At 39.2% G+C, this 25,760-nt stretch overlaps 1 protein-coding gene and 1 pseudogene across 1 annotated transcript in view; one reads left to right on the forward strand and one right to left on the reverse strand.

Moving 5' to 3' along the window:
* Positions 1 to 277: 277 nt before the first annotated feature.
* LOC143433755 (uncharacterized) overlaps positions 278 to 25,760 on the reverse strand; it is a 198,743-nt gene continuing 173,260 nt past the window's right edge. Inside the window, 3 exon segments of the mRNA XM_076928141.1 lie at positions 278 to 309; positions 2,411 to 3,165; positions 6,513 to 6,519. Of these exon segments, the coding sequence (XP_076784256.1) occupies positions 278 to 309; positions 2,411 to 3,165; positions 6,513 to 6,519 (794 nt within the window).
* Positions 19,826 to 21,394, forward strand: LOC117696007 (protein LYRIC pseudogene; annotated as a pseudogene).

Below are 25,760 nucleotides of genomic sequence, written 5' to 3' on the forward strand. Positions count from 1 at the left end.
GTCCTTGAACTTGCTCTGTAGATGAACCTTGAACTCAGAGATCTGCAAGGCTGTGTCTTCTGACGGTTGAGTAATACATGTGTAACACTTTGCCCATATCTAAGCTTTTCATTACCTAAAACTTGTTCTGTACCAGGATGACTTAAATCAGAGATCTGCTTTATGTTCATCTCTTGGGATTTAAGATGTATACCACCATGCCTGGACCTAAGTATATCATATATCCTTTTAGATTTTAAATTGAAAACCTAGCATAGCAATCACAATCTGTCCATTGTCAATTTGACAGATTCTTGTATCTCCTCATATCTACATAAAAACAATAACCGGTTAATGATTATGCCTAACATTATACAGTTCTCATCCATACAACTTCACATCCATATGTTTAGGTGGATGGAATCTTGCCATAATATCACCATTTCTTTAAAAATATTGTGTATGTTTGATCACAGGATTTAGCTTCATTCAACTTCCTGGTGACATTTTCTCTTTGAAGCTAACATTTCATATTTTTTTTCTTTCAAACAATCACCATGAGAGTAAACACAGGCCAAAGTCTATGCTTGGGTTTCCTGAGTCTTCCTTTGTCAATGCAATTAACTAAATAAATCTCTTTACCTTCAGATAAGAACAAAACACAGCAACATTCTTCAACAAAGCATTATAAAAACTATATGCAAAGTTGAAATTAACCTTAGTACATATGTGTTCTACTAGCATTGCCTATGACATTCAACTTAATGCATGTACAAACACAAAGTCTAAAAACCCACATTGCTTCCAACAAAAACATGGTCAGGCCTATCAATAAGAATACTTAAGTCTAGGGTACCAACGTCTGTCTTAGAATTTCCATTGCAAAGAAGAGACACTGTGACCAAGGCAAATGTGTTAAAGGCAAATAGTAATTGGGTCTGTCGTACACTTTCAGATGTTTAGTTTATGACCAACATAGCAGGAAGAGTGTCAGCATGCAGGCAGCCATGATGCTGGAGAAGTAGCTGAGGGTTCTGCGTCTTCATGAGAAGGCATCCAGGAAGAGACTGTCATCCAGCAAAATAGTAGCAGAGTCTTTTTTATACTGGCCGGAGCTCCAAAGACAACCATCCTAGGAATTTACTTCTTTCAAAACAGTAATTTCTATTCCAACAAGGCCAAACATACTAACATTGTTACTTCTTAGGGATAAGCATATTCAAATCACCACAGTTTATTCCTACTATAAATTCTTTTATGAATTTAAATACGATTAGGACATCCAGACGCTTTACCACATAGATTACTTTCAGAAGGTGTCTCTCTAGTATGTCTTGATTTTGTATTCAGAGAATACTGTGGCATATAAAGGACTTTCCAACTTGAGGATATTCACAAGATTTCTGTCCAATTTGTGGTCTTTTATGTCTTTGGAGACTATAGTGATAGGCACAGGCTATTCCACGTTTGTTACATTTATAAGGTTTCTCTAAAATGTGTGTTACCTGAAGTATTTGGAGAGTACATTGTAATGCAAAGACTTTACCTCATTCATGGCATTCATGCAGTTTCTCTACAGTATGAGTTCTTTTATGTATTGGGCGATGCCTGTGACATGCAAGGGCTTAGCACCTTGATGACACTGAGTCACTCTCTTGAATATATTCTATTAAGTAGTCCAAGATAAAAGTGAATTGTCGGTGTTTCCAGTCATTACATTAATGAGGCTTCTCGCCAGTGTGATTTCTTTGTGTATGTGTAAAGAACTATAACATGCAAACGCTTTACCACATTGTTAATATTCAAGCAGATTTCTCTCTTGTATGTGATCTCTGCTGTCACTGCAGATGACTGTGACTTGGAAATAATTTACAACACTGATTACATTCATAAGGTTTCTCTCCTGTACCTGTTCTTTTATAATAATGGAGATGCTAAAGTTGTGAAAAGACTTTACCAAGTTGATCACATTTATGCGGTTTCTGCCAATATGGGATCCTTCATGTTTTTGAGATTAGTGGGCCATGCAAAGCTTTAGCAAAATGATTATATTCATAGTTCTGTCCAATATGGGTTCTTTTATGCTTTTGGAAACAAAAACTTTGTGAAAGGCTTTTACTATATGAATTACATTCATACAGTTTCTCTCCTATATGTGATCATTTATGTCTTTGGAACCTATTCACTTATAAATGATTTTTTCCACATTGATTACATAACTAAAGTTTCTCTCTGGTATGGTTTCTTTTATGACACTGGAGATGACTATCTAGTGTAAAGCCTTTATCACATTGTTTACATTCACAAAGTTTCTCTCTAGTATGTGTCTTTTGTTTTTGGAGACTACTGTGACTTGAAAAGGCTTTACCACATTTATTACATTCATGAAGTCTCTCTCCAGTATGTGTTCTCATATGACTATTGAGACTACTGTGACATGGAAAGGCTTTAGCACATTGATTCCATTCATAAAGTTTCTCTCTGGTATGTGTTTTCTTAGGCTATTGGAGATTACTTTGACATGAAAAGACTTTACCACATTAATTACATTCATACGGTTTCTCTCCAGTATGTGTTCTTTTATGATATTGTAAATGATGGGGTATTGCAAAGGCTTTACCACACTGATTACATTCATATATTTTCTCTCCAGTATGTGTTCTTTTATGTCTTTGAAGATTACTGTGACAGGAAAAGACTTTACCACATTGATTACATTCATAAGGTCTCTCTCCAGTATGTGTTCTTTTATGATACTGGAGACTATTGTGTCTTGAAAAGGCTTTACCACATTGATTACATTCATATGGTTTCTCTCCAGTATGTGTTCTTTTATGAATTTGGAGATTACTGTGACTTGAAAAGGCTTTACCACATTGATTACATTCATATGGTTTCTCTCCAGTATGTGTTCTTCTATGTATTTGGAGATTACTTTGATTTGAAAAGGCTTTACCACATTGATTACATTCATATGGTTTCTCTCCAGTATGTGTTCTTTTATGTATTTGGAGATTACTGTGACTTGAAAAGGCTTTAGCACATTGATTGCATTCATAAGGTTTCTCTCCGGTATGTGTTCTTTTATGTATTTGGAGATTACTGTGACTTGATAAGGCTTTACCACACTGATTACATTCATAATTTTTCTTTCCAGTATGTGTTCTTTTATGTCTTTGAAGATGACTGTGACTTGAAAAGGCTTTGTCACTTTGGTTACATTCATAAGGTTTCTCTCCAGTATAACTTTTTCCATGCCTGCAACAGTAAAGGGCACATGTGAAAGGTTTATCACATTATATTAGCCTGATCAATAATTTTACAAATATGAATAAATTTTGCAGTTGGTCTAATAATAAAGAACACTCAGATCTTAAGGTTTTATGACTTTGATGTTCATGGTTGTACTTCCTTACTGTGGGTTGCTTTACCTCTTTGAAAATACCTGTGATAGTAAGAATATTTATTACATGGCTCACATTTACAGAATCCTTTAGCTATATGAGATTTCTATATTATATTTTTAACATGATATAAGAAATATGGGATAACTCAGAGCATTAAAACACTGATTGCATACTGAGTTTTTCCTGTAGTGTACATCACACAACAGCAGCACTGTGAACCAAGGTTTAACAAAAGAATTTACATATTTGTAGTATCCATAGAAATTTTCTGCAGTGTGACTTTGGGGATATTCCCAGTAAAGTCAGAAAACCAATTAATTGCAAGCATCTATCATATTCAGAAATTCTACCAAAGGCAGAATACTACATGTCTTCTCATTGTTCTTAAGTAGACAGAGGTAGGTTGTTCCTTTTAGTATCTCTATGCTCACAGGGTTTCATTCATTCTGACAATTGATATACCCACTGAAAAGGAAGAACAAATGAAGGATTTTCACATCGAATTCACACACATTGACTTTTTGTCATTGTATACATGATTAATCTTTCTCCAGGACAACTTTCTTGACTCTCATAAACTGACTGCACAATAAACTTAAAAGTTTCACTACAAGAATATGAGTATCACCAACTTTACAATGTGTATTTGTTTATTAAAAGGTTATGGATACATGTTTATCACTATTCAATGTGCAACATCTAAATATTATGAGACTATACAAATTGGTAGTTCCACAACATAGTTCTAATGGAGATAAAAATCAAATAAAGGAATCACTTAAGGCATTGTGTTTTTCTCCTCTTTCTTATGGAATTGCCTTGTAAACACCAATCAGATAACTGACATTGAAGTACATAGTTTTGGGAGAATATTATAATCATAGCTACAATAAATGGACTAATATTTTACACCTTGCTTTCCTTTAAAGCTTCCAGATCATAGTAAAATTTCATCAGAGGTATATTTGTATTAGCTTAAATATTAAAATTACCTTTCACAACTTCTAGAAGTTTGATGTTGTTGTTCTTCAGTATGACGATCTTCAAAATTGTAGCCTGAAACCAAGGTACCAAAAAATGAATGATATGGTATTGGAATTAGGCAAAATTCAAGTTACACTGAAGTTTCACAGCAATGAACCTGATATATTCAACTCAATATTACTTGTTCTCTACTGAAATAAGAAATGATCATCAATAACCCAGAAACATTTTTTCTTTTACATTGAAAAGCAAAAGAAAATTCACAGTCTTACCTATAGCAGTGAGGTTCCAGTAGGTCTCAAGCATCACATCTTTGTAGAGTTTCTTCTGGGAAGGATCCAGCAAATTCCACTCTTCCACAGTGAAGTTCACATACACATCATCAAAACTTACTGCTTCCTAAAATATACCATATATGTGTACAACAAAATGCCTGATACTGACATCACTACAAAGTAAATGTATGCTTCCTAGACAATATATTCTTATAATTCAGGTGATTCCTCCACTTATTTGCTGACACACAAATTATAATATAATCACCATGTCAGTTTAGAAGAAACTTGAAATATTGACACTTGAACCCTTGACACAGGATTCAACTGTGTCACTCCTGAACCCTTAGAATAGGATATAGCCTTGTAACACAAATGACAATTGAGAGGGATTTGCAGGGGGAAACAGATCAACTGTACTGAGCACACATCTGAAAAGCTGTATGAACAATTACTAACTACAAATGTGATGGGCAAGCTGCATATATTTGCTCATGTCTTTAATCACAGAGGTACAGGCAGGTGTATGTCATTGAGCTGGATTCCAGCACAGTCTATGCAATGAGTTTCAGGAAAGCAAATGTTACATGTTAAGAATCTCACTCTGCTATAAAAATAAACGAGGAAATAAATGATAGAATGAACTCACAGTCCTTTACTGAAGTTCCTGCAAAGAATAATACATTCACTGCAGTTCAGTATTCATCTTGCATAAACATAAAGTAAACCAGTTTAAACAGAACCTTAATTAAATGTTACCTTAAGGGAATGTATGTTTAAACAGTTAAAAATGGACAGGTGAAAATATTAATAATGTATGTTTTTTGTTGTTGTTGTTTTTATGGTATTTGAGACAGGGTTTCTCTGTATAGCCCTGGCTGTCTGGGAACTCACTCTGTAGACCAGGCTGGCCTTCAACTCAGAAATCCTGTCTCTGACTCCCAAGTGCTGGGATTAAAGGCATACAGTACCACCACCCAGCAGTAATGTATATGTTGATCAGAAATAAAGAATGTAGTTCAGGAGTTATAGCTCAAGAGTTGAAAGATCTTGCTGGTCTTCCATATAATGGTGGTCAATTTTTAGCACACACATGTGGATGCACACCTGCCCATTTCTTCAAGATCAGGAGTTATGAGGCCATCTTCTGACAACAGTAAAGATGAGGCACACATGATATTCATATCCATGCAACCAGCCACAATACAATTATTTATTCAAAAATTTCACAACAAACAAAAGAGTTAGGCAGGACATCATACACCTGCAATTCAATGTATCTGAAGCATCAGATAATATTGATGACAGGAGCATAAGCCATCCGGAGAAATAGAATATACTCTATATATTAGGCTGAATTTCAAAATTAAATGTGTGGATGAAGAGCAGCACAAAATCATGTGCTTATTGAACAAAAGCATGTCAGGGGCCTCATGTGGTTTCTATATCTACTAACAGCACAGGAAGTGCTTCACAGAAAATTTGTTCTAGAAAACCAAAAACAAAATGAATAAAGTTAAAATATAAAACCACCAGGTTTGCAAAATAGCACAGCATTGAATTGCAAAAGTGTGCACAGTATCTTATGTGATTGAGGGACAGAGTCCAAATGGGGAATGTATGGGAGCATGAGAAGAAAGCTGAAGGATCAGATTCAACCACAACACTGGAGACACCCAGAACAAAATTTATCCTGTCTAAAAGAAATGCAGAAGTAAATCTGGAGCAGAGACTGAAGGAGTGGCCAATGAAAACTCATTTAATTGAAGACACACATGGACAAGCTTGAATCAATGACATTACTAAGGATACTCTTTTTATGATCCCACACAGAAGCCTTGCATAATTATCCATTGAGAGGCTCCACCCAGCAGCTGACTGTAGCAGAAGCAGAGATCCACAGTCAAACATTGCATGCACCTTTGTAACTCTGATGGAAGAGTTGTGGGAAGGATTGAAGGCCCTGAAGAGAATATGAACTCCACAGGAAGACCAGCAGACTCAACTAACCTTGATTCTTGTGGACATTAAGAAACTGAGACAAAAACAATAACACACACAGGCTGGACAAAGGACCCTGCCCCATAAGTAGCAGATGTGCAACTCAGTCTTCATGATGGTCCTCCGACTATTGTAGCAGGAGCTGTCCCTAAAGCTGCTGTCTATCATAGGAATCTCTTTCTTTAACTGGGCTGCCATGTCTGGCCTCAGTGGAGAGGATGCACCTAACCCGATAGAGACTTGATACACCATCATGGATACCCAGGGGCCCACATCCTCTCAAAGGACAAACAGAATATACAGGAGGGACTCTGGGAAGGCAGTTGATCTAGAGTAGGGACTCCACTAAGTTCATAGCCATTTTAATTATAACAACTTGAAACTAGGAAGAATCCAGATGCCCCTCAACCAAAATATGGATATGGAAAATGTGCTTAATTTAAAAATGAAACATTATTCAGCTATTAAATACAATGACGTCATGAATTTTGCAGGCAAATGGATACAGGTAAATAGTATCATCTCAGTGAGGTAACCCAGACCTAAAAGCAAATGCATATATGTACTTACAATTGAATAATCATAAAATACAGGAAACCCACACTACACTCCATAGACACAAAGAAATGAAACAAGAAGGAAGGCCCAAATGAGCATGGTTGAATCTCACTCAGAAGGGGGAGTAAAGCAATCATAGGAGGCAGATGAAAGAGAGAGAACTGCATGGGAGAGCAGATAAGAAAGGGGAATCCAGGAGAACCAGTAACAGGTGTGGCGAGAGACAAGAGAGGGCCAGAGGGGGAATATGAATCAAAATCTGCAGCTGGCTGGGGGCGAGGGGGTACATTTAGGATACAATTATGTGCCAGAAACCAAAAATAGATACCAAGGAGTCTAAGGTTGATCTTAGCTGAGATGCATAGCAGTGAGATATGGACACTGAAGAGGCCACGTCCTGCAGTCAGGCAGGATCCTTAATGGAGAGTTAAAGACCCAACCAATCAGAAAATCTTTCTACCCAAAATTTGTCCTGTCCACAAGAATACAATCTACAACATAGATTCTGTACAGCAGCAAAATAACCTTGTTGTTGTTGTTGTTGTTGTAACTTGCTCTCCTCTGCTATGATTGAATCCTCTAAGCAAAATAATCTCAGGTAATAAGTTGTTGTTGTACATGCTTCTGTTAGATCACAGTCCATCATTTTGGGAGCTTAGATCAGAAACTGAAGGCAAAAAGCATAGACAAACACTGTCTCCTGGCTTGCTCTCTTGCTTGATCACTGTCTCATGCTCAGCCTGCTCTCTCATCCAGCCCAGGACCACTTGCTTAGTGATATTGCCACCCTCAGTGGAAGAGCCTTCCTAATCAATCATCTACACTATCTCTCACAGAAATAGCAACCAGCCATTCTGATGAGGGCAGGCCCTCAATTGAGGCTCCTTCAGATGACTGTAGCTATGAAATGTTGAGAACTGAAAACAACTATGACACAGACACAATAATAAATGAGGAAGTTGTAAAACCCCCAAACCAATGATTTAACCATATCAATTCCAGGAGCCCCTCCCACAACAAGAGGGAGTTGGAGTTGTGGCTGAGCAAGGACAAAATAGGGAGGGCACCTGGCTCAGAGAAGGGAAGGATACAATGGAATTGGGAGCACAGAGGCTGTGCTTACTTGGGGTGAGCATCTTTATCACTGGGTTCCCAGGCTAGTGGTATGAAAGAGGAGGCTAAAACAGCTGGAAGGTGGACAGAAAAGCAAATTGTTCCACATAACTCAAATTACCAACAACAAAAGACAAGACCTCTAAGAAAAATATGCTAAATTTGTTAGAATTGATGAAGAACGACCTTCCATCTTATGACATCTCCAAGTTTAAAACTACAGAGTCACATAGGAACTGGGCAGAGGGTAGTTCAGAAGGTGGGAAATGAGGGCTTTGTCTTTCCACCCTTTAAAACTAGGTAGGCAGAGCCTGATTTTGCCCTGGATCAAAGCAGTCTCAAAGAGCTCTTGGTCATGGACTAGTCAATGGGTCTAGGTCCTGTTGTTAAGAAGGGTTTAACCCAAGGTGTGGGGCTAGTAACTAAATTGACTAGGGTGGAGTCTGTCTCATTTTCTCAGTGAGATAATAACAAAGTGCTACACACAGAATAGACAGCCTCAAGGGGTCGGTAAAGGCTACCCAGCATATGCCAACACTTGTACAGAGGAATGAAGATGGGAAGGTATCTGTCAGCCATGTAGCAGGGTTCTAAGTAGGCTCTAACTTCCCCAAAAATTAAGACCATGGACACACCACCCCCTACACCAAGCTCGGAAACATCTTCCAAACACTTTGTGGCTTCAACTCTCCAGGGCATCCACTATACTGTGCTTCCACATTCACTTTAGTCATCTCCCTCTACAAATAATCAAGAAAAATCCAAAAAACAAGGCACACAGACACAAATCTGACAGATAAGCCATTCTGACACAAAGAACAACAATGACAATTCAGCCTTTAGTTGGGATTCCTGAGGGTTCCAGTGTTCCAGTCCATGCACTAAGATGTTGTGCCAAAGTCCCTGGGACCCCAGAGACGACCAAGAACCTATTGCAATGCATATATACAAAGGTCTATACTATGAGCTCAGTAACAAGTGTTCCCCACAGTCAATCTCACATCAGGTCCAAACTGAGAGACCAAGTCTAGGGGTGCTGAGTGTTTATTGTAGTTACAGCAAGATTGGGCATTAACATACAGGTCAGCAACTTAATTTTTTAGAAACGGCAGGTCTGGCATGATTTGCAGGAACCAAAAACGGGCAAAATCATCTGACAACTATGATGGGTAAGCTAATTTTTTTTCCTCTTTAAGTTTTATTAGCTATCTCTATGTAGCTAAATCCTGCTGTTGTACCTTGACTGGCTGTTGATAAGTAAGTTTTGTCATAGGATGTTTGCTCAAGTGGACTTTGTGCAATCTCAAAAACTGTGCATGCCTCCTAAAGATACTGCAGACCATCCCCACTTGCTTTTCCTTTCCTGCCTCATTCCTGTATCATAGCCCCCACTTGCACAGACAGTTCCTGTTCACTCACATGCCATGCCTGAAAGGACACAAGGTAACTTTTCCATAGACCTACCACACTAATTTTTATCCCAAATGCAATTTTCACAGTTGCCTCTAGTATTGTACTAAACACCAGAAGCAACCTAACCCTGCTAATGACAAAGTCTCCTTGTAGATTACTAAGATCATCACTTCCTGCCCACATCTTCTCCCAGCTTTCAACATTAGCAAGCATTCCCTCCTGAACATAACAAACAGGTCAGTAAAAGTGGCAAAACTCAGCCAATGCTCTCTGAAAATGCATACATTAAACAATAACCCAGGAACAAAACTCCCACCCAAACAAGACAAATCAAAAAATCAGTACCTAAATCAATAATCACTTCAAACCCCAATATCTAGACAACACCATTGGAATATAATAAATAACAATCAGGAACATATGTCACCAAGAAGTCCAAGCTATCCTATCACAGCAGGTCCTGAGAAATTCAAACATGCAACAGATATGGTACAAAATAGGTTGTTTGGGGGCAGGAGATGAGTGAGAATCTGGGGAAGGGATAGAGATGCACAAGAGGATCTGCAGACAGGCAGACTGACAGGGAGCAGAGAGCTCTGAGAGTAGAGAAAGAAAATAGAGAGGGGGCATGTGCAGAGAACAGAGACAGGGAACAAACAGAGAGAGCTGTGTAGCTGGTGGTCCGTGTATATAAAGCACACCTGACAACAGCAGCAGGTGATGGAGGCAGAAAATGACTTAAGCAGTTGCTAAGTCCCTGAGAGCACAGCATTGAAATTACCTGTGCACTGACAACTACAGAGACAAGGTCCTGCTCTGTGGAACAGGAAAGGAAGAGAGAATCTCAGACATTAAAGATGAATAAAACAAAATGGATACATCAGTCAAAAAATGTGGATTCTAAAAGTTTTCTGGCCCGTAACAACCTGGAATTCTGCAATATATGAGAAGGGAAAAACTACAGATGACTGGAATAGAGAAAGGTGACTATCACCCCAAAGGGCTGATAGAACATATTTTCAATGAAATCATAAAGGAAACTTTTCCTAAACCAAAGAAGATGCCTGTTAATGTACAAGAAGCATCCAAAAAACCCAACGGATTGGAGAAAAAAAAAGTCCCTTTACGACATAATAAAGAAACACTAAACGTAAAAAATAAAGCAACATAAAAAACTGAAACAGAAAAAAAATTAACAAAAATTAAACAAAGCAAGAACAAGTAATGTATGAAAGCAGATCTGTTAGATTTATGCCTGTCTTCACTAAAAACGGGTTTTTCTTGTTTGTTTGTTTGTTTGTTTGTTTGTTTTATTCCAGGGTTTCTCTGTGTAGCCCTGGCTGTCCTAGAACTCACTGTGTAGACCAGGCTGGATTCAAACTCAGAAATCCGCCTGCCTCTGCCTCCTGAGTGCTGGGATTAGAGGCGTGGGCCACCACTGCCCAGTTATGCCTGTCTTCCTAATGTATACTATAAAAGACAAAAGGGTTTGGACACATGTGCTGCAGATTCAGAGAAATCACTTGTTTCTACAAAAAAGTAATTGGTCAAATGTTTTGGGCAGATTCAGAATCAGTCATGACAGTGAAGTTACTCCGAGGACACCTCCTGATCTAACACGTGAGGAGCATCACCAGGGACCTCACAGGTGGTCACATCTGGCTGATGCTTCCCATGCAGCCCCAGAGAGGACCCAGCACCCCAGCTCCCACTGCTCAGCTGCCTGCCCCTACCCATTTTGGGCAGTGATCCTGTGCTCACCATGACTCGATTTCAGAGCTTCCCTGAGGTCTCCACACAGCACCCGACAGCAGTGCTCAGAGCAGGACACAGAGAGCCACTTAAGACTGCACAGGAACAGTGAACTTGTAGACTGGCATCCAGAACAATCCACCTCCTTGTCTGATTGGCAGGTCTGCTTGGAAGCATTGATTGGCCAGTGAGTCTTACCACTCCTCAAAGTTAAAGTGTGCTTTTGAACATGAAAGACAGCATTCAAACAATGAAACAAAAGCAGACAATTAACACACGTGAGCAGCAAGCAACAAAACAAAAACAGAGAGTTGAGTTCAGGCTGACTTATTTCTTGCCACATTTTCATTAACATGACTTACCTTTTTCGATGCAGCAGATTTCAGCGATGACCACCTTCATTTCACTTCTGAATTTTTGGCAGATCCTTCTTCCAGCAAGTTCCCTCACTAGATCTCTCTTTCTTCCTGCCCACGTTGGGTGCCAAAAAATGTTATGACCCTAGCAAAATGTTGAGGCCCAGGCTGCCCAGCTGTAATCTCTAAAGAATCTCCCTAAAGAGTATCTCTAAAGAGTCTGATTCTCTGCTGTCTGCCTCTGCCTTTTATGTCCCACTTCTAAGCCATGCCTCTAAGTCACACCTTTAATCACGAACTTAGGTCTTGTCTCTAAATCTGATCTCTAGGTCACACCCTTAAGTCACACACCTTTAATCTCACACACCTTTAATCTCACACACCCAAGGAAAGTCCTGGGTATCCAAAGTAAGATGTTATCAGAGTGTGCTCAGCTGTTGTAGGCTATTGTAATCCAAGTCTCATGTCAGGGTATATGGCTCAAGATGGCTGCAAATCTGATAGCTGCTCTCTGGTAAGAGTCGGATCCCAACAGAAATGGGACAAAAAATTAGTCAACTTAAATCCAACTCTCTGTTTTGGTTTGCTTCAAGAAAGGTAATGAAAATGGACAAGACATTAGTCAGCCTGAATTCAACTCTCTGTTGAGGTTTTGTTTACTGCTCACATGTGTTAATTTTCTGCTTTTGTTGTTGAATGCTGTCTTTTTTGTTCAAAATAAAAAGAAGCTTAAGTTAGAATCCAAAATACAACCAAAGGTTGATGAAAATTTGTCAGAGCCAGATTGTGCTGACCAAGAGGAAGAGGAAGTCAAATTTTATGACACTGAAATGCCCTCTCCCTATGTGTCTCCACCTCCAAGTGCTCCCCCAATGGAGACAATGGTTGTAGATCCCCAAAAAGGAGTTACAGGACAAAATTTCTCCCCTTAAACAAATGATAGAGTTTAAAAAATAATATTAGGACTTAAGTAATCAGTTACACAAATTAAGGACATGGAAGAGCTATCAAGAGACTAACTGCAAAAATCCCCCAGATTTTCATGTTTCTCAACCCAGTGTCCAAAGGCAGTCCCTATCCTCTAGCCTTAGTTCAGCTACAGATCAGCCAGAGGAGGGAAATGCTGAGGCTTTTCCTGTATCAGAGACCAGAGACGCTCAAGGGGTTGCTTGGAGACATCACACAGGGTTTAATTTTCAAATTATTAAAAAATTAAAAAGTGCAGTATCTCAATACAGTGCCACTGCTTCTTTTACTCTTGCAATTTTAGAGTTTGTGGCAGAAGAGTGGCTAACTCCTAGTGATTGGAATATGTTAGCGAGAGCAGTTCTTAGTGGTGGTGACTATCTTATTTGGAAATCAGTGTCATGAGAATTATAAAGAGACAGCTAGGAGAAACATTCAGGCAGGCAATGGTTGGTCCTTTGATGCCTTAGTAGGAAAAGGGCAATTTGCTTCTAGTGATAACCAGATGCAATAAGATCCAGGTTTATATGCTCAAATTCAAAATACAGCCATGAAGGCTTGGCGTAAACTTCCAGTAAAGGGAAACCCTGATGCATCTTTAACAACTCTCAGGCAAGGGACTGATAAACGATTTTCTGACTTTGTTCATCAATTAATGACAACAGCAGGGAGGATTTTTGGTAATGCAGAGACAGGTGTAGATTATGTGAAACAACTTGCATATGAAAATGCTAATCCTGCCTGCCAATCGGCCATTAGACCTTATAGGAAAAAAAAAAACAGACCTTACGGGGTATATCAGACTCTGTTCTGACATAGGGCCCTCTTACCAACAGGGCTTAGCTATGGCAGCTGTCATGCAAGAACAATCAGTAAGAAATTTTTTGGCAAGTAAAGAAAGAAAGGCATGTTTTAAATTTGGCAAGCATGGACACTTTGCATGAGATTGCAAGGTAGAAAATGAGTTAAGCCAGAGACAGCCCAGAAAACAGCCTGGGCTCTGCCCACTTTGCAAACTTGGAAGGCATTGGGCTAGTGATTGTAGGTCTAAACAAGACGCACAAGGTAACACCCTTTCCCATAATCAGGGAAATGTGAATAGGGGCCAGCTCCAGGCCCCAAACCGACGAAAGCCAAAACAGGCTTATGGAGCAGTCAGTGTCCTACCGGCAAACACCAATCCCTTTCTGAACTTAGTCGAGCAACACCAGGAAGCACAGGACTAGACCTCAGTTCTGCCACCCACATAGTATTAACCCCAGAAATGGGATCTGAGGCCTTCTCATTAATTTCTGGGGCCAAGATCTGTTATCCCAGTTGGGATTGATTATGTGCAGCCCTAATGAAGTAATCCCGGCTCAAATGATAAACTCTGGATTTTCCCTCAGGGACAGGATTAGGAAAAAGTGAAAGAAGGTATTATCTAACTTGGATCAGGTCAAGGAAAGGATTAGGAGAAAGTGAAAGAAGGGATTATCTAACTTGGATCAGGCCATAAAGGCTCATGATTTATATCACCTTAATTCTAAAACTTTAAAAGGTATGTTTAAAATTACGAGAGAATGAGCTAGACAAATTGTTAAACAATGTCAATCATGTGTTAAACATTTACCAGTTCCTCATTTGGGTGTAGATCCAAAGGGACTGATACCAAACAGCATCTGGCAAATGGATGTTACTCATTATAATGAATTTGGCAAGCAAAAATATATACATGAATGTGCAGACACATACACTGGTTTCATTTATGCAACACTACAAACTGGAGAAGCAAGCAAGCATGTGATCCCTCATATGCTTGCTACAATCGCTGTATTGGGTGTGCCTAAACAGATAAAAACTGACAATATCCCAGGTCATACAAGCTCCAGTTTCCACCAATTTTGTAAGAAATTGGGAATACTACATAAAACGGGTATTCCATATAATGCAAAGGGCCAAGGTATGGTAGAAAGGGCACATCAAACCATTAAATGTCAATTTGAAAAAAATAAAAAGGGGGAATGATACCCTACCAAGGAATCCCCCAGAAATATCCTTCATCATGCACTCTTTATTTTAATTTTTTTAAATTTGGATTCTGAAGGAAAATCTGCTGCAGATAGATTCTGGCATCCTGATACCAAAAAGAATTTTGCAACAGTCCTCTGGAAAGACCCATTAACTGGAACCTGGAATGGGCCAGATCCAGTGCTTATCTGGGGAAGAAGTTCTGTTTGCATATATTCCCAAACTGCAGATGCTGCACGTTGGCTGCCAGAGAGACTGATTAAATAAATAGACAACAATAACAAATCCAGGGAGGAGAAAACCCCTGAGAAGCATTTTTTTTTCATTGAAGGAAACATGGAGATGCTTCACAATTGCCTTCAAACTGGAACAGATCGAGTAAACCTGACCTGAGAAGTTATCAGTGCTGAAGGAGACATCACCACCTGAATCTCCAGGGTGGCTTTATTGGACTCTTGATTCCCTGACTTATGATTTAGTGGGGAACTAGATTGTTTTAGATTTATTGGGAATTTTGATTGTTTAGACCCAGGAGAAAACATACTACCACAGTTACTATAGTTGTTTTTTGGGTTTGAGATTGACTAGAGCAGGAACAGGGATTTCCTTACTTGTTTGCTTTAGATCAAAGGTATGATCAGTTTTGTATTTCAATAGATTTAGATTCCGATTTAAGACATTTATAAACAGAATAGAAGAGGCTTATACTTCTTACTCCACTGATATAGAGAGTTATATGTTGCCCTTAAAAAAGAGTGTTGCTGTCATACTAACTATTCAGGCATTGTTAAGTCTCTTGTCTTTTGGGTCCATGCAGTTCAACAAACTGATGGCTTTTGTACAAGATGCTATTCAAATGAAACCGATACAGGTCCACTATTACAGGCTGGAAGTAGGGGACTCTGAAACCTCTGTCATCAAGACTGACGAGGATTAACCCCTAACTTACGTGCTAGGCCGGATAGTCAATGATGGGTAAGAGAGCATACCGAGACCCTTGCCCCTAAAAGAAGGGAGGCCTCACCATTCTAAGACAGGAGCTCAACCAGTGGCTGTTGAGTATCCAAGGACGGGAAAGGGAGGCTGGGGTCCTTTGCTCCAACCTAGGACAGGCACGGTTTCCATAAGTTTTCCCAGCCTTCCCTTTTGAAAAAAAAATTAAAAAGGGGGACCTCTTGGGGGCCGACTTTTAGCAGAAAGCGGCTATCAGCTTTGCAGCCATCTTGAGCCATATACCCTGACATGAGACCTGTATTACAATAGCCTACAACAGGTGAGCACACTCTGATAACATCTGGCTTTGGATACCCAGGACTTTCCTTGGGTGTGTGAGATTAAAGGTGTGTGACTTAAGAGTGTGACCTAGAGATCAGATTTAGAGAAAAGACCTAAGGGCATGATTAAAGGTGTAACTTAGAGGCATGGTTTAGAAGTGAGACATATAAATGAGAGAGGCAGATGGCAGAGAGTTATACTCTTTATGGATACTCTTAAGAGATGAGAGGAAGAGAAACTTTAGAGAGAACGAGACACATTAGGAACTAGGAGGAGTACAACTAGGAACTAGGAACTAGGAAGTCCAGACTTGGGATTTGGACTAGGAAGAGAAACTGAAGAATAAACGGGATTGAATCACACTCTGTCTGGTCTCCATTCTTCGAGTCTGTCCTCACTCTCTCTCTTGCTGAACTCTGACCGGCGGACCAGAGCGGCAGCTTGGGCAGGAATACAGTGGCCTCCCCAAATATGGGGCAGCCCGGGCCTCAACATTTTGCTTGGGTTGCAACAAGATAGGATTAGCTAGGAATTGTTATTAATATTGAGATTAATATTGCTACTCTCATAGGCATTGTGCCTATATAACACATTTAGGAATACAAGGCTTAGAACCAGTCCTTCTTTAACTTTTTTAACTGATCTGAGATGGTCAGCCTGTGAGTTAGGGGCCTATAACAAATTCATGGCTCTGAGTTTATTCTTAGGGTGTTTTTTAGATTTTAATTAGAATAGCTGAGAAGAGTTAACAGACAACAGTCCAGATTACCTTATATAGATAGTTGGTTTTCAAAACATCAGAAGTCCACAGAATTGATGTTCCAAACATTTCAGTATTAATGTTCATTTTGATTAGAGACCTGTATGCTCCTGACAGCTTCCTGTCTTGGATTCTAAGAAGAAATTGAGCATCTTTGGAGTTATTCCAGTTGTGGTGAGATGGCCACTAGGCCAGAATTGCCTCTTTCCATCTATAGACAAATTACTGTCCAGAAAAGGACACACTTGCAGAATAGTAGCCTGATTATATCTGCCAAGACAGAGTACTCAGCCCTTAATAATTCTGCATCACTAGGTCTGTCAGAGGATCCTGGTCCCGAAGGCTGAAGATCAGATGCTTTAACATTCTGTAGTATAGGGACTGTCCAGGTGTTCAGTGGCCTCTATAAATTGGCTAAGTTGGAGAAGCTATGCTTTGTGCTTCCCATAATTTCAGTTAACTCAGTCATTCTGTATTTTTGATGGGGTTGAAAACTTATAGTCTCATAGCCAATCCTGGCTATTTACTTTGAGAGAAAAGATTTGAAAGGATGGTTTTCAGCTGACTTTCGTTCTAACGCCAAGAGAAAATCCACGTTCAGAACTAAGACTTTTATTTAGGAGAGATGACAGAGGTTCTGGTTAGTCAACAAAATGATGGACTGGGTATTAGGTCTATCTTGCACCTTACTGACACAAATTGGTATAGTTATGCTCTAATGGTATTTTGAGAGAAAAGATTTATTTTAACATGAAGGGTGATATGTAGGAGGAGCTAAGGTGGGAGGAGTAAGGAAATGAAGAGGAGGAGTAAGGAGATGAGGAGAAGAAGGAGAGGAGGAGCTAGGTGATGAGAGAGAGAAAGAGAGAGAAGGGGGGACATGGAGGGAGATGTTCGTGTGTCTCCGCCAGTCAAACATAGTTGAGATATCTAGGTTGGGTATTGGGTTACACTTGTGATTATATGGGCATCTTGTTATTGAGCATTACCAAACATATAAAGCATTTGATTAACATTTAAAAATTGTATAAAAGCAAAAAGGAGAAGGGGGGTAGAATAGGGACTTTCTAGGGAGGAGAAAAGGGGAAAGAGGATGGCATATAAAATGTAAATAAAATATCCAATAAAAAATAAGTACAAAAAAAACAAAAAAGTAAAGTATCCAATAAAAATTAAATAAATAAATAAATAAATTTAAAAAAAAGAAAAAAAAGAATAAAAAGTTGCTTTTGACTCAGGCATTTTGTCACAACACTTAGAAAATACAGGTAAGATTTAAATAATGCAGGTAAAATGCTTAGCATAGTAAACTAACACTATAACATAATCGTCTACTAACAATTTTCTGTATTATAATGTTCTGATATACTATTTTTTTATTTTTCTTTCAGATGTTCTTTTTACTGTTTGCATTTAATTTTTATATGGCTTATTTTGTCACACTTTCCAAATTAATGTCAATGTACCAGTTCATATATGGGTCAAATAAACGCCATCATAGCATCTGGGAAAAAAATGAAAGCAAGGTAGTAACTTTTCTGTCAGTCCTTGGAGCACAGAGCTTATGGCAGAGAGATGTACAGAAGGAACAGGGCTTCATTGCTACTAATATATAAGCATGTTGCATGGCTTTGCCCCTGGAGAGAGATTTCCTATCCTGCATCATCCTACACAGTTTAAAAAATCTCAATTTTGTTTTGTTTAGTTTTTGTCTTGTTTCTGAAGACACTCCAAAATGGTTAACTAGGTGCTTATTAACATATCAAAGGGGATGTTGGCTGCCAAATTATCACAGCATTGCAAGTACCTCTTACAGAGTCCTGGCACCTCTCAGCACCTCTCTGCCCCCTAAACCTTTCTAGCCCTGAGCTCTCTTTCCTTCCCTTGGCTTCTCTTTCCAATACGCCCAGACAGTTTGACCATGTATTCTTGGGCTCTTGGTGCTTCTTTTGATCTTCCTCCTCTTGGCACTTTGTTTTCTTGGTTTCCTTGGCCTTCTCTCGTTTTTCCTTTTGCTCACACTGCCTCTCTCTCTCCTCATAGCAAGGTTCAGTCTACTATCCAATGTAGCATACTACTCTTTTTCCCTGACCCTTACACTTCTAGTTGCCTCTGCCTCTTATCTCCCTCACATCTACAATAAATAAAAACCTTCTCCACAAAGATACCTTGGAATTGTCAGGTCCACATTTCCATTAAAAAACTTTCAAATATTATGGGGCATGAGAGAAGAGAGAGGTCATGAGTATGGGTGCATTGCATTCTTCAAGTCTAGTTTTCCAGATGACTCATCCCCGTTGTGTGTGTCACTCTGTTGACTTTCCTGCTGTAGAGCACTCCACTGTATGTGTTTATAACAATTTATATTCATAATTCACGGGCAGATCCTCTTAGTGTGGGCAATGATGAATGGGGCTGCTGTGAACTTTACTGTAGTTGAATCTAGGTGTGCATAGGCATGAATAAAGAAACAATTTATATCAGATGTAGCTTCGGGAGCCTCTGCACCCAGCTTGGCTCACATCCTGAACCACAAAATGCACTGCCAGAGAACAACAGCATGGCCTAGCGCTGGCGCTATGATGCCTAGCAGCATCTCTGAACTCACTCAGTCCTGCCACCCTGTTCTCCTGTTGGCAGCAGTTTGAGGCTTGCTGAAAGCACTCAGCCCTTCAAATTCCTGAGTTAGGAAGTATCAGGATGTACTAGGCCTAAGGTGCTGCAGCCCTCTTCAGTTTCTACGACCCCTCCAGCTGCTGGAGTCTCTGACGAGAGAGAAGATGGATGCAACAAGCTAGCAGGATCAGTTGGCCCAGGCTGAGAAGAGCTCTGTTTGACTGAGAGTTGCCCTCAGACAACCTCGTTTTTCTGAGGGTGCGCACAAAGGTGGGCCTTGACCTGAGGCTGGAGTCAAAGGGGTTCCATGGGGTGGTTGATGCTGCTGGGCACCTGTGGGCTTGTGCTGCTCTTACTTCTATGTTAGAGCTTCTCCCTGCGGCTTGCACCTGCACAGGCCTGAAGCAAAGGAGCCTGCCTTGTAAGCCAGAGGAGGTAGCCCGCAAGCAGGAGGAAGGAGCCACTTTGCCTCAGTCCACAATGATCCTGTTCCACTGAAGAATCTCAGAAGCCAGGAGCAAAAGAGGAACCAGAAGAGGCTTCCTGAAAAGCCCAGACCAGATGGACAGACTGATGAACTACAGGAGGATGAAGTTGTTATAACTCCCTTAAGTATAACAGCAAAAGGTGAAGATGAAAAGTCAAATTAAAAAGAGAAGAACAAAGTCAGATGCTAAAGCAAGTCAGAACACTTCGTACCATGATGAAAAGGAAGTTGATGAAGGAGCCTGGAAAACTAAAATTAGTCACAGAGAGAAACTGTAAAGGCGACAAACTGCTGATTGATTCTGGCTTATTGGATTCAACTGGCCCTGGTGTTATATTTTCTAAAAAAAAAAAAAAGAAAGGGAGAACAAGGATATATTTGGTAGTGGGGCAGTGTGGTACAGGGGAAGGGAGTGCCTCTGTGGGACCATGAAGAGGCATTCCTTCCCCCTGAGGTACCAGCCACACAAAGGGTATAGTATACAGTTCATGTAGAGGATAGGGAGAAGAGTTGAGGAGGTAGTAGAGACAGAAACAGAAGAGGGAGAAGGAGAGAAAGAGGGAGAGGGAAAAGTAGAGGCTGGCCATGCACACGTGGGGGGTGTGGATGGGAGAGAGAAGAGACAGAGAGAGAAGAGATTAAGAGCTTATCTTTGAGAGATATAAAGGAGGTGGAAAGCAGCCCCTTTTATAGTGAGTTAGGCCTACCTCAGTTTTGCTAGGTAACTGTGTGGAATAGCCTAGAAGAAATGGTACCATCTGGGATAGAGAATGGCATCAGTTACCACTGAGCAACTTACAGCACCATTTCCTGTTTATTCCAAGACGAATAAAGGCAATTATTATCTAAATGCTCAAATTAACAACTGTAAGTCTGGACAAAAAGATTCCAAAATTCGGGATTCTTCAGAGTGGAATGAAAATTTTAATGGAGGAGGCAGGAGTAAAAAGTCTGAAAAACTCACCTCACCACTGAGAGCAGGTGAGGGGAAGTGGAACTCTGTCCCACCTGCCTCTGCAGACAAGGGGCAAGCAGAGCCATGTGCTTGGACTCAAGACCTCAGTGATGGTAATTCAGATGATAAAAGTCGGGGAAGGAACTGGAGTGATCACTCAATATTTTCTGGCATTGCGTTCTCTGCTGAGCCAGTTTTCCAGACTACCACTTCTGATTATCAGTGGGATGGCAGCCGTCATCAACCCTATATCGATGATGAATGGTCTGGGTTAAATAGTTTGTCTGATCCCAACTTAGACTGAAATGCACCAGTCGAGAAGTGGGGGAACTGTGTAGATGAAGAAAGATCTTCACTTCTGAAGTCCTGGGAACCAATTTCTAATGATCAAAACTTTTCACATGATGATAAAGAAAAAGGAGAGGGAGTTCTACCAACTGGACCATCTGAAAAGAAAACACAAAGAATAAAAGAAGAAGCAAGGTAAAGGTAACTCTCTCACACAGGATACAAAAGAACCAGAAAAGGACATTAGAGAAGAGCTTCTAGTGAATTCCTCTAAAGCAAGAGAAAGCTTGCTCCCTAAAGACCATGAGCACTAATGATCCAGCAGAAGTACTTGTCCAAAACACCCAGCCTATCAAGACTCTTCCACCTGCTAACTCTGCCAGGACATTTGTTACCTTATCTAAAGAGACTCCCAAAGATACTTGAGCTCATCCCACGTGTCACAGATGTTACAAGGAACAGACATATATATGCCCATGTCAAGTGCTAAGCAAATCAGTGTGCCTCCATTGCAAAGTTTAATATTAACTGAAAATTGCCAAAACAAATAAAAAGAAGGAAAAGGCCAGGTGAAAAATGTGATTTCTTTTTTTCTGATTGGAACAACACTGTCTTGAGGATTATGCTGTTTATGCAATCATTTGTAAACATGTACACAGTTTTATATAAATTTAAATCAATTTTAAAAACAAAACTAAACACAAACACCATAAACTGGAATCAAAGGAAATTTAATTTATGAAATTAAGATTCCAACAAAATTTATGCTATACTGGAAGACACTTTGGGGAGTCTTTTCAATTGAATGAGAATGATCTTTTCTTTCTTTCTTTCTTTCTTTCTTTCTCTCTTTCTTTCTTTCTTTGGGATATTTTCTTTATTTACATTCCAAATGTTATCCTCTTTCTTGGTTCTCCACCAACCCCCTGTCCCATCCCCCTTCCCCTGCTTCTGTGAGGGTGTTTCCCCCACCCCCACCTCCAGCCTCCTGGAGAATGATCTTAATTTAAGAATATTATCTTGTTTTTACAGAAGTTCTCCGTTTACAATAGATTGTGCTTTTTCTCATCTGCAGCTGAGGAATAATGGATTCTGTTTAGAGAGAAGCTCTCTAGAGACCAATAGGCAAATCCTTGGGTCTTGGGCATGAACTGAGACCATCTGGATCTGTTTTAGGCTTAAATCAAAGTACTTTGATCAAATGCATAATTTGCCATATCTTATGTATTTGTTGTACTGATTTGTATTGAAAGAATCACAGGTGCAAATAAAAAGTCATTTATCATCTGGAGCCTCAAATCCTGAGGCCTCAGGGAAGAAACAAACAAATGAACAAACAAACAAAAAATATGTACAGAAACTCAGAAAGCCAGAAGCCAAGTCCTTCTCTACTTTGAGGAAATCCATAAAGAAAGCTCCCAACACTCCCAAAGACAACAAACCACAGGCAGCCCACTAATACTCCAATTACTACTTTTAGTCTGAATGATATCAGAGTTAACCTAAGAACTTTTCAAGAATAATTAGCCAGGATGAAGTGGCACTCCCTGTGAGATGCAGAGATAGGCAGATGTGAGTTTGAGACCAGCCTAGTTGTCTACAAAGGTAGTTGGTACCACAAAACTACTTAGTGAGAACTTGTCTCAGCAGACAGACAAATGTGGCCAGAATTTCCTGTGCATGCCTTCATTTATAGTACTCAGGAAGCCAAGGTTAGAGAGTTGAGGGTTTGAGGAGAGCACTGGAATGAAGCAAGATTCTGTATTTAAGGCGAAATTCAAGTCTTGGGCTTGGTGGTGTAACAATTTGCCTGCGTATGAAAGGTCCTGGGTTCAGTACTCAGAATTAACAAAACAAAACAAAACAAAACAAAACAAAGAAACAAACAAAAAAACCCCACACAGGGTAGAGAGATGGCTTAGTAGATAATACCACTGACTGCTCTTCCAGGGATGCTGAATTCACTTCCCAGCAACCACATTTTAAGTAAAGACATCTGTAATGGAATTCGATGCCCTCTTCTGGTGTGTCTAAAGAGAGGGACTAATAAAATAAAAAACACATCAAAAGATCATTCACCATGATCAATAAGGTGGGCTTCATTCAAGATGTGCAGAAATGGCTCCACATAATTTAATTAAAGTGTATGAAGAAAAGATGTAATCTCTTAGATGATGAAAAATTCTTTGACAATATTTAACTTCAATGTGTGATAAAGTTCATGGAGCAATTAAGGATATAAGGGACATACCTAAACATAATAATGTCACTTTACAGCAAGCCAATAACCAACATTAAATAGAGAGAAATTCTAATTAATTTTACTAAATCATAAACAAGAAAAGGGGGTCTATTCTCTCCATGTCTATTCATTATACGATTTAAAAGTTTAGCTAGAGAAAAAACTGAAAGAGAGAACCTCATGTAAATTAGAAAGGAGGAAATAAAATTATCTTTATTTGCAGATGATATGATAGTAAGCACAAGTGAACTAAAACTTCCCAAAGGCAATTCCCAGAGCTGGTAAACACTTTCTGTAAAGTTGTTGGATACACGATTAACTAAAAAAGAAAAAGAAAAACCAGTGGCCTTTGTATGTACAAATGAGTTTACCAGTGTAAACAAAATAGAGAGACATCATAAAGTTTGAAATGATGTTTGATGTTTGTCAATTTTTTTCTACATAATAAATAACCTCAAGTAACTCAATGTCAATGTGTTGGGTAAGATCATACAAATTATTTTAAGTCACAGATTACTTTTGATATTATTGAAGGTGCTCAAAGACTACTGCAATATAAAAAGTCTTTAATAGATTGATTACTTACTAAATTGTTTAGTCATCTCTAAAGATATCAGAAAGTACAAGACTTTAATACATTGACTACGTTTATGGTGTTTCTCTGCATTATGACTTTTTCTCATGGTTTCTAGGATGACTGCCACATGCAAATGCCACATTGCTTATTCATAGTGTTTCTATCCAGAATGTATTCTTTTTTGTTCATGAATACATTTGTTGTGAAAAGTTTTTATTACATTGATTTCAGTTATAAGATTTCTCTCCAATATGTGTTCTGTTATATATTAGAAGATGACTGTGATATCTAAATGTAGGAAGAAGCAAAAAGAAACTTGTTCTAAAGACTGCCTTTTGTTATCAACCTGCATTTAATCATAAATTGAAACTTAGTTGAAGTCCCAGGTTATAAGGGACCAGAGTATTTATCTCTGGCCAGCTTTCATTATATATGTTTGTTCCCCCAAAACACAATGACTGCTCCTAATCATAATTTATGTTATTCGTGTTTTATTCTTCACAATAAAATGCTTGTTTCTAACCACAAAAAATGGGTGCAATAGGCTAGAACATAGAACCTACATTCTGTGTCATTTGACCTAGGGTAAAAACTGAAGGAAATACTGATTGGTAAAAAAAAATGTAGCTGTAACTTGACACTGGTATGTGTGGTTTTCAAGTTGGGAATCTATATTATGTTCAGGCTCAGGGTGGGGGTGTGGTGGGGTGATGCACCTAAGCTTCTGAGTATATTTTTGTGGTCTTGAATAATCTGTGCTAAATTGGCTACAAAAATTCTTACCATTCTTACACTGTCCTGGTGTTTGAATGGTGTTGGCTATTAGTGGACCCCATAACGTAATGGCTCTACCAGATTGCTAACATTCATAGAGTTTCTTTCCAGTATGTACAGGATCATAATGATGAAGACGTCATCATTATGTGCAGAGGCTTCAATATACTAAATATATTTAGAAGGTTTCTCTCTAGTACATTATTATTTTTTGATAATGAAGACTACAGAATTGTGCAAAGGCTTGACCATATTAAGTGCACTCACAGGGTGTCTGTCTTAGCGTTTCCATTGCTATGAAGAGACCTCATAAATAAAGAAAGTCTTATAAAAAATAAATATTTAATTGCAGCTGGCTTACAGTTTCAGAGATTTAATCTATTTTCATCATAGCAGGAAGCATGGCAGGCATGCTGGTGAAGGAGCCAATGGTTCTGCTTCTTGATCCAATAGAAGCCAGGAAGAAACTGTCTTACAGGTAGCTAGCAGGAAGGTCCATTCAGCACTGGGTAGAACATCAAAGCCCACCCCTATACTGTTGCACTTCCTCCAACAAGGCCACATCTCATAATACTGCCACTCCCCGAGCCAAGCATATTTATACTACCACATATCACAGGCTGGCCTATTTATGCTTGTTTAAACACGTGAATGGAGGGGGACCATATTTAAAAATAGCATAATTCACAATGCATGAGGTTCAAATTTTAAGAAATGCTCATCTTCTATAGCATTCTCAAAATGTTAAGAGTCTCAAGTTCAAAGTCTCTTTTGAGTTTTATCCAATCATATAAATGTAATGCCCTATATGTTCAAAAACAAATAGCATATAATATCCATCCAAATTCACAGGCTATACGTCACCATTTCTAAATGCCATTGTGAGGAAATACTGGGCTAAAAGAAGACCAAAAGCCAGCAAGGCAATCTCCAAACTCTGCATCTCCATGTCTGATGTCAAGCGTTCTTCAA

Source organism: Arvicanthis niloticus (assembly GCF_011762505.2).
Source record: "Arvicanthis niloticus isolate mArvNil1 chromosome Y unlocalized genomic scaffold, mArvNil1.pat.X SUPER_Y_unloc_2, whole genome shotgun sequence".
Taxonomy (NCBI): Eukaryota; Metazoa; Chordata; class Mammalia; order Rodentia; family Muridae; genus Arvicanthis; species Arvicanthis niloticus.